Here is a 10,140-nt window from a genome sequence, read left to right on the forward strand (position 1 = left end):
CCATTTCTATGTATGTTATTTTGTCAGTACATTCATTTCTCATAATAATTAAGAAAGTTTACAATATGCGTCGTGGAGCATTAAAATTTAGCTTTGCGAGGCACTACTGCTCCGCAGAGCATGGGTTTGGAAACCATGGCATAGAGAACTGGATGACCGAGATGGGCCATATATATATATATAATGTTATTTTCTAATATATTTTAAATAAAACATTCAAATAAATTTTCTTCTGAAATTTGGGGGGGGGGGGCAAATTTTCCCCCCGCTCTATCCTGTGGACGCCCATGAACACAATATTTTCCTATGTGTGCACAAAATATAGGCATATATAATCATAATTTATTGTTCTTTAAAAAGCTTTCATAATATCGAGATTTTTTATTCTGAATTATCAGAAACATCAAATTATTATTATTTTTTTGATTATCAGAGCGAATTCCTCGACATTAACTTAAATAAGATTTAAGACCGCTAAGAAGCTGTTTTCTAGACTAACTATTCTTATATTTTTAGAGTGTTACGTCATACTTATGTAAATCAGATTAATAGCTTTTTATACTTAGATACTATACGTTTGTTTGTTGAATTTCGCGCAAAACTACTCGAGAATTGTCTGCACTAGCCGTCTCTAATTTAAAAGTGATAGACAAGAGGGAAGGCACCCACCGCCAACATTTGGGCTTCTCTTTACCAACGAAAAGTGAGATTGATCGTTACATATAACACCCCATGACTGAAATGGCGAGCTTGATCGGTGACGGGATTCGAGCCTTCAACCCATAGATTGCGAGTCGAGCTCCATAACCACTAGGTTACGCCTGGCTCTGCTACGAAACGATCAGCGTAAATGTTTTGTTTTTTTTGGCGCTTGTATAGCGTTAAAGTAGCATAGTGACAGAATCGATGACATCATTTAAGAAAAGCATAACATCCGTATGTATCATATAAATTACATTGACTGTATATTACTAAAATATTTTGTTTTTAAATATTTGAGAAACATATATATGCACTCGTTACTTTAAAAACACATAAACTGTGATGTTGGAAATTATTAAGAGGCAATGAAAGGTGACGTTAGGAGAGAAACTGTTTAAAGGTTACCCATCTTCAGCTAGAAATCTCCGTTCGCTGAACCAGTTAGATGTACACTCATAGCTTTAGGAGCTTAAAATAATGTAACCAGAAATAACTTTGTACTGCATCTACATTGCTACGGAATGAAGAGACGTCATGTTACCTTCTTCAGAATTTATATATATATGTGTGTGTGTGTATTTAAAAAGGGGCTACTAATTAGATATGAAGAATACATGAAACTTGTGTCCATTATATGTATACAGTTTATGCGAACATTTTATAGTGACACAGGAGAACAATAGAAACTTAAGAGATGATACAACCTTGGACACCAGACATACAGATAAATAGAATTGTTGAAAACATATTTTGAAATTCGGTGAGCTGGAATTATGAAGTTTTCCATGTAAAACACATTGTTAAGTCAGATTCTTCAACCATTAGATAGTATTAATAAACCAGGAAGAGATCACTAATGTATTTCTTTACAATTCTGTGGAAATATTATCCCTATTCAAACGTCTTTCCAATTTTGTAATTATTTTGTGGATAGTTCCAGACCAATTGTTTCCAAAGCTTTGAAATGTATTGTGTTTCTCTGTAATATAGAACTTTTATCAAATTTTACAGGCTTATGTATTGCACGTTTGACCAATAGTAATCTTCATAATATTGATTAAACTAGTTGTTTCTCGAAAGCTAGAATTCCATTTTACTTTTGAGGTCATATGATTTCTAAAAATAAATTGTTAAACGACATGAATGTCTGTGACTACAAAGTAAAGTTTTAATGAACGCATAAAAAGTGTTATCGAGTAGTTGGTGACGCAGTGCTGTAACGCCTACCTTCACTTCGGAAATTAACTCTTTCACTGCTATGGGCACATATATATAGGACACACTGCCTAACATATGTTTAGCTTTGAAAAGTGTATATTTATCACACATGAGTTGAAATTTTGCACCACCACGAACGAACTTCCCAAAATCTGCTAGTTTCAAATTTCAGATAAGTGATAACATATCAAAATATGTTATTTTTATTAGGTATCTAAAAATAAACCTGACACTTTTTATCCAAAAGTGGCAGTCAAGTATGTAACATACGCTAGGCATAGTGTGTTAGATTACTGTTTTAGTATCTAGATATAACCTAGATGTAACATTTGTAAGTTTTTCAACGAATAGAATACGATGGGGACGTCCTGTAAACAATGAATTAGGTTAGACAAGGGGAAGAAGTCCAGTAAAGCTGTGACTATTCTGAGAAATAATGACTTAAAACCTAGTTGAAGTATAAATCGAGAGGTAGTTGCTCTGTTAAAAATTGAACTACACTGTAGAATTGTTGCAGTTTTATTATGTGTATATCCTCAGTAATAAGTGGTCACGTTAATGTGGAATAGTTTGCCCTCAGGTGTGGTAGAATATGCATCATTGAAGGATTTTAAGAGGAGATGAAATCGGATGAGTATTTTAGAGACCAGAAGTGGTTATAAGAAATGATGGTACGATGGTAGTATAGAGAACTGGATGTTACGCTTGATTTCTCGAAATAGGAGGAACCATAAAAGCCAGAATGCATTTATCCAGATAAAACAGTTCGATTACTGTCTGCTCATTATGATATTAATGATGGGGGTGCAATGGGCCATGAGCGGTGGGTGGTGGCGTGAAACCTTATAAGTGTGGTGAGTATAATAAGCCTAAACTAAAGACGTAGTATGAGATCACCTAGCCTACAAGCCAAGTGCATAAAATTTATCATGAAAGTAAAAATATCGATTCAATTTTAATCTTAAATCGTTTCTGAATTAAGCTGTTTTCTGTGACATCACCAACGTTTTTAATAAAAAATAAACCTGTTTAACTAATGGAGACTCTAAATTAAGAAATCAACAAATATTTTTCAAGTTTTATTGTCTATACATTTAATTTTATACTTTCAGACTAACAACAATATTATGTTATACTTTTGTTGCTAAGAAACATGACATAAAAGCCACGAATTCATTTCATGAATGATCTTAATTTTGATTGGCTCACAAAGGAATTTACCCATGTAAGGCCCGGCATGGCCAGGTGGTTAAGGCACTCGACTCGCAATCTGCGGGTCTAGGGTTCGAATCCCTCTCACACCAAACATGCTCGGCCTTTCAGCCGTTGGGGCGTTATAATGTAACGATCAATCCCACTATTTGTTGGTAAAAGAGTAGCCCAAGAGTTGGCGGTGGGTGGTGATGACTAGCTGCCTTCCCTCTAGTCTTACACAGCTAAATTAGGGACGGCTAGCGCAGATAGCCCTCGTGTAACTTTGCGCGAAATTCAAAAACAAACAAATAAACAAACCGACGTTAGTAGTAAGGGAGACACTATCGCACACAAAGGATGCCGCCTGACGCTGATTGGCTGCCTCACGGAAGGGAGAGAAGTGGGTTATACTTCCAGTTTTTACCCCCAGAGGGCACGCCGATAGGGATGCGATCCTAGACCGCCATAACAGGCGCCAAGACGTCATAGCTCAAAACCGTGTCACCAGAGGGCGCAACTAACTTATGGAGGACTGAAAATACAGTTCAGTACCAGAAAGGCGGTCATAGTGGATGGTTACGTAATATTACCACAAAGTATATAACGCATTTCTAGTCCTCCATGACAGGTGTCTTTGACTCATGCAATACATGTCTCACCATGTCGGTAATTAATTATTGATTAATTAAATCGTTCCTAAAAAGGATGCTTGACTCCAATTCATTAAATCATTTATAATTAATTCGTCCTTAAAGGGACGTTTAAAACTAATTAATTAGTTTATCCTAAAAAGGACAGTGAATGCCAATTCAGTAGTTAATTGATTAATAATTAAATCATCCTACCACGAAGCATAGAACGTGTTTCTAGGTGGTCATGACTCATACAATACATGTCTCAACATGTTTTTCTGCATAATAATTTCCATCAGAATTTATTACACTGACAATCAATATCATAATAATTACACACAGAAGATACTAATTGTCTAAAATATCTTGGGGAACACCAATCACCATGTTGGCATCCTCCTTTTCGAAAAACAATTTCACATGTATGTGTTACAAACTTCGCAGTTGTTTTTGTTAAGATTAAAATTACACGAGTCACATGATTAGATTTAATTATATTACAATCCTAGTAATTAGTTTGCTACAACTAAAAATAATAAATGAATGACTTACAGTTATCCATAGATTTTATATTAAAAGTTCACAAAACATTGAAATTAACTCATACACCCATATGATCTCGAACTTGTGTCAAAGATGATCACGTGGTTACACCCACACACGTCACCGTTGGTTACAAAATTAATAATTACATTTTAGAAACGTACAATATAATTAAATACAAAAATTGTATCAAACTGATATTTACAGTGAACTATCTATTTTAAGTATATTGTAAATACATAGGGACAGTGTATTATAATTGATTTTTATTTAAATAAAAGGTTTTTGCACGCTGAAATGGAAGTTTTATCTGTTGTAACTAACACTAAAGGTCATACAATACACCAATGTTTAACTCTCTGTCTTGACTTCAGTTCGAGATCATGTGATGAATCGATTTTTCATTTTATTCTAGTGGACTGAAGGACACTAAGACAAACGTGAGTTTTATATATAATCACAGAATACTGTTTTGTAATTTATCTATAAAGTGAAATAATCAAAGAATTATAACACTGGTGACCATTTGTTGACCTTTGTAATTCTTATAAGTCTGTATCCAGATTGAATGTGTGTGAAGCAAAGTTAAACAGTATCAAGGTTTGACAATTCTAATGCCATGATTTTTCTAAACTTCTACATTTCTTAACCAAGATGGTCAGTGTCCTTCAATGAGTCAGTCTTGGTAAACTATATGTTGGTGACGTCAGTATCTCCAAGGTGCTGTAGAAGAAAGCTTTACATTTGATCACGTGTTGTCATAATAACTGTCTATGTTTGTGTTCTAGTTTGACATCAGATATGGTTCGTTAGTTTTATGAACTTATAACAGAAACAACATGTAGAAAATTGTATGCATGTTTCGTGATAGTGGCCAGTCTGAAAGTTGTGGTATTTTAAATATTAGTAATCACTCTTTCATTTATTATATTTAGCTGTATGGCGATTATTGGTTATAATATGAATGATTTGTGAAAGTGAAACAGTAAGTGTTCTACAGAACAGTGAAATAAATTATGTATTCCACACTTTCGCAAGTTTTATGTGCATTTGGAAATGATCAATGGTTATTTAGAAAATGGACGGATACAGTAAGTCAGTCATTTATTATTTTATTACAGATAATGAATTTTAACATAATTAAATCTAGACGTTGATGGTTTGTAGAAGTACTGTCCCAGTATATTTGTTAAACTCCTACGGACAGTTGTTAGAATAATAGTAATTAAATATAGATATATATATATGAAAGTCCGTCTTTGTAAAACACGTGTAAATTATTTTGTTGTATAGAGTCAAATTAGTAAAAGTGTTATTGCATAATAAACGTTTTATTGACAAAGTAAAATGTTGTTTAAATTCAAAGGTATAAGTTTTAATTATTGCATGATATCGCCCTTTCTAGGGCGATTTAAACCTACAGCCATGTATTGTGTGCATGATAAAAAATGTATATAATTGTGATCATGTTATGTTAAATAATATATCATATCATTGAAAAACACTTGATTGATAATTAAAAGAGTAATTTTAATTAAGATATCATCCTTTTAGAACATATAAATAGTAAGGAGATTTAATTAACTGCTGAATTAGCGTTAAGCGTCCTTTTTCATGATAATTTAATTAACTAATGAATTAGTGTTAAGCGTACTTTTTAGGACAAATTAATTATAGATAATTTAATGAATTAATGTTATGCGTCCTTTTTAGGACAAATTAATTATAGATAATTTAATGAATTAATGTTAAGCGTCCTTTTTAGGGACGATTTAATTAGTTAACTATCGAATTAATGCTTAATTATATTATTGTTGAGACATGTATTATATGAGTCATGACTGCCTAAAAACACCTTCTCTACTTCGTGGTAGAATGATTTAAGTATTAATTAATTAACTACTGAATTAGCATTCACTGTCCTATTTAGGATTAACTAATTAATTAATGTTAAACGTCCTTTTAAGGACAAATTCATTATAAATGATTTAATGAATTAGAGTTAAGCATCCTTTTTAGGAATGATTTAATTAATCATTGACTAATTATCGACATGATGAGTCATGGCCACCTGTCATGGTGGCCTAGAAATGCATTATCTACTTTGTAGTACACTATTACGTAATTATCCATTATGGCCACCTGTCTGGTATCGAACTATAATTTCAGCCCTCCATAACTTAGTTGAACTATGACACCATGGCCGCCTGTTATGGCGGTAAAAACTGAGACTATGAACTCGTCATCTTTAATGACATCACCCCCTCTCCCCCTCCCCTGAGGCAGCCAATCAGCGTGAGGCGGCACCATTTAGATACGATAGTGTCTCCCTTACCATTGACGTTTGACTGCCTCCACTGCACTTTTCTGCCTCTTTGTTGATCAAACTTGATTTCGAAAAATTTATCTATTTCATTTAGCTATGAAATGTGAGGTTAGGGTATGCTATGGGGTGGGGGTGGTAGTACTTGCCCGTCATTTTTGACGGCTATGTGCTAGTTGTTTAATAAACAGCAGATATCCAAGTAAGACAATCATAATTTTACTACCTTTTTTAACACTATCAAGCAGCAATAAAGTAGCATTGTAAATCTGCTTAATTAAGATAAAATCATGATCGAACTTTGCTTCTCATTAACCACCAAGTTTCAAATAATATAAATAAATGAACAATGAATTGTAAAATTTGTTGCCTGGGATCGTTGTTACGATTAAATCACCAAACTTCCTGTCATATCTTCACTACTGACTGTTACCTGTTAGAATTTCAAATAGCCTGAAATTGAGTTAAATGATACTTCAGATTTAGTAGTTAAATTGTGCTTTGGATTCAGTAGTTAAATTAAAGCCGATATTTTGTCAGTTTATTATATTTGCCAACAAGATTGATACACACAGTTTTCGTTTTTAACACAAATACGTTTTAATATACACACAAAAATACAATTTACAATAGCAATTATTACAAATAGTTATCACAAACAAAAGTTTCACAAACTTACAAACAATATAGAGTCTTCTTCCTAGTCTAGAACTTCCTTGATATCTTATCGAGGGTTCATGATGAGCGAGTTAATTACGAGTTGATGTAGGCACGATTCGCAGGGAAGCTAGCTAGCTTTGTCCTTTGCCACATACGCTGAGTTTTTATCTTTCGTTATTCACTCGTCACAAGCACTTTGTCTTTCGTGGTGAATTTATATAACGTTTTCGTAAAAATACTAATGTCCGATGAGAATCCATTGAAGTTAAATAGTTTGTAATGTTCGAACTTTGTAAAGATTCCTGGTCAAATATCTGAAGCTTTCCAATTGATAAGCGTTATAACAATCACAGTTATAGCGTTCGAAGTTTATAGCACACTGATTATAGCGAACTGCTAATAGACACTCTTCTTTTGGCGCGTCGCGTTGGTTGTATTTATAGGCGTGGGAAGGTTTTCTAGAAAATTCAGATTGCATAACAATACTGAGCTATGCATGTTTTTAAATATAAACTTAATCTAAACAACGTTCATATTAAAATAAATAGATAACAGCAAATTCGTTAGATGACTAAGTCGTATGCATTGAAATATTAAAAACAAGTGGCAGAAGATCATTCACTGAAGAAATGTGTGGAAATAAATATATTACTTTTAATTCAGTATAAGCAAGTTCCATCTAGATAGGAAAAAAAAACAATAGTAGACCTGTGAGGCTTAATAGAGACATAATGGATGAAATTAGACATAACATTATATATTTAGATAATTTAAACTGACAGCCAGGATGGAAGATATAAAGGACTACAGAAAAAGATAGTAAAATAGACTGTTGCTGTTGTTAGTGGTGTCGATATTTTAGAACAAAGCTACACAATGCATTATCAGAGCTGTGTTCACCGTGGGTAACTGAACCCGATTTTAGCATTGTAAATCCTTAAATTTACCACTGACCCAGCGGGGAACAAAATTAGGATCTCATAAAGACCTCAAGAAGAATAGTTAGCTCTTAATATTAGAATTAGCAGTAAGGATTTGTTTAATATATTAAAGAAAAGAAGAATGTGAGAATTATACATTTGAAGTTTTGTTGATGACCATGTGATTATTGATTCTTTTAAATGATGTTTTCTAATGGGTTATCATCAGGGAGGATATTAGATGGACCCCCTCACCTTGGAATTTTATTTGGAGGAGTTGTTTGAGGATTGTGAAATTGATTTTAATAGAGTTTGTTAGAACAAAATTGAGTGCTTGAAAATGTAAAAGTCTCCTTACACGATAATATTTGCTCTAGCTTTAAAACTGTTTAACGACCAGATTTCAGAGTTGCTTGCTTTATTTTATTTATTTCTTTTTTTGGTAGACCATTGCTCGGGGGGGGGGGGGGCCAAAAGATTGTACGTGACTAATGTAGTAAAGTGAAGATTGGTGGCATTTTCCAAGGAACTTTAGACTTGTTGATCATGTTTTAGTCGTAGGGAACAACTCTAAAGAGTTCGTTTTAAGATGCTTTGAAGAAGCATTTGAAGTTTATAGTTTAATCAGACAGTTAACATAGCTTTACAAAGGGAAAGATCGGGGCGTGTTCTTGTGGTTGATGTGCTTATATTGTGAATCTAATATTTCATAGTTCGTGGCCTTTTGTTGCAAAAACGCTCACCACATTTTTGGGCAGTAGCTGAACTATAAGAGAGAAAGTCAAATTCCTCTATTCGGGTAGAAGAGAATAGCCGAAGAATTGTTAGTGGATGTTATTTTCCTAATGCCTTCAATTCAAAATTATGTACTAGCGTAGATAACCTTGGGCGAAAGTTCTGAAGCTAACACACTCACAAGTCTCTTTTATTTTGTTTTTGATTTTATATAAAAAAAAACTATGTAATGGTTTAATGTTTTGATGATACTTTGTAATTAAGTTTTAGCTTGTATAATTTTAATTTCACAGAGTATATTGAATTACTAATAACACTTATATATGTATAATTTATTCAATGCAGGAAAGTGTTGACATCGCTAAACCTTATGCCAGTAGGTCAAGAGATAACTTGCATAAAGGAGGACTTGTAGGCTTACGAAATCTTGGAAACACGGTAAGTTATTTTAAATGTTATAGACTTGGAGCTCTATAAAAACGGCCTTTATATGTTTCTTGTTGAGAAAGTACATTGATTTGTATTTCAACATAAATTGGAGTGGCCCAGTTATAGCGTGCCGGACTGTGAAAATGTATCTTAAGTTGTGGACTGTCCAAGGCATCTACAAACTGATCTCTCAGCAACAACTGGAGGAGATCGGGTGGTGCAGTTGGGTAGGCCTTGTGTGCCATGCTTTCCAAGTCCTGTGCCAGCTCTTGCAGGCTCTCCCCTTTAGCACGGACTCTCGTCCTAAACCTAGCCCTGTATACTTCTGACTGATTTTGGGTTCCGTACCTGAGTTTTAGAGCCGCTACCAGTGCTCTATAGTTGTGCCTGTCGTCTGCTGACAACTGTCCAAGTATTTCCAGTGGCTGTTGCCAGATATACTGCTTTCTGCTCCTCTGTCCATCCATTCATCTCTGCCAGTAGCTCAAATTGTGCTCTATATGCTTCCCACGGTGCCTTCCCATCGAATTCCTGTGACTTCCTTCGCACTGGATCACTCCTATTACTGACATTCATATCTGGGATGTGACTTCTAACAGGGCTGAAGATGTCTGCATTAGGGTTTAGCTGCGGGGTCTGGAAGGGGCTTGCCATTGTCTGGGGCTGATTAAGTCGATGGTTAATGTATCTTCCTTGTGTAAAAGACAACAGTGATCTTTAATGTATCTAATTTGCTTTTAAATTTACTAATATTTTCCGTTTGTACTTCTTGTTTCCTTTCTTG

The 10,140-nt window shown here is 34.1% G+C and overlaps 1 protein-coding gene across 2 annotated transcripts in view; it reads left to right on the forward strand.

The window, feature by feature from the left end:
• The window catches only part of LOC106466975 (ubiquitin carboxyl-terminal hydrolase 2-like), a 64,021-nt gene that overhangs the window by 21,300 nt on the left and 32,581 nt on the right, over window positions 1-10,140 (forward strand). Inside the window, exons 1-2 of one of the 2 annotated variants that reach the window (XM_022395060.1) lie at window positions 5,108-5,380; window positions 9,273-9,365. In XM_022395060.1, coding sequence (XP_022250768.1) covers window positions 5,306-5,380; window positions 9,273-9,365 — 168 coding nt within the window. In that variant the 5' untranslated portion in view covers window positions 5,108-5,305. Of the gene's footprint in view, window positions 1-5,107; window positions 5,381-9,272; window positions 9,366-10,140 lie in introns of those variants that run through there. The other variant, XM_022395059.1, reaches the window with a different exon arrangement.

Source organism: Limulus polyphemus, unplaced genomic scaffold (genome assembly GCF_000517525.1).
Source record: "Limulus polyphemus unplaced genomic scaffold, Limulus_polyphemus-2.1.2 Scaffold2444, whole genome shotgun sequence".
NCBI lineage: Eukaryota > Metazoa > Arthropoda > Merostomata > Xiphosura > Limulidae > Limulus > Limulus polyphemus.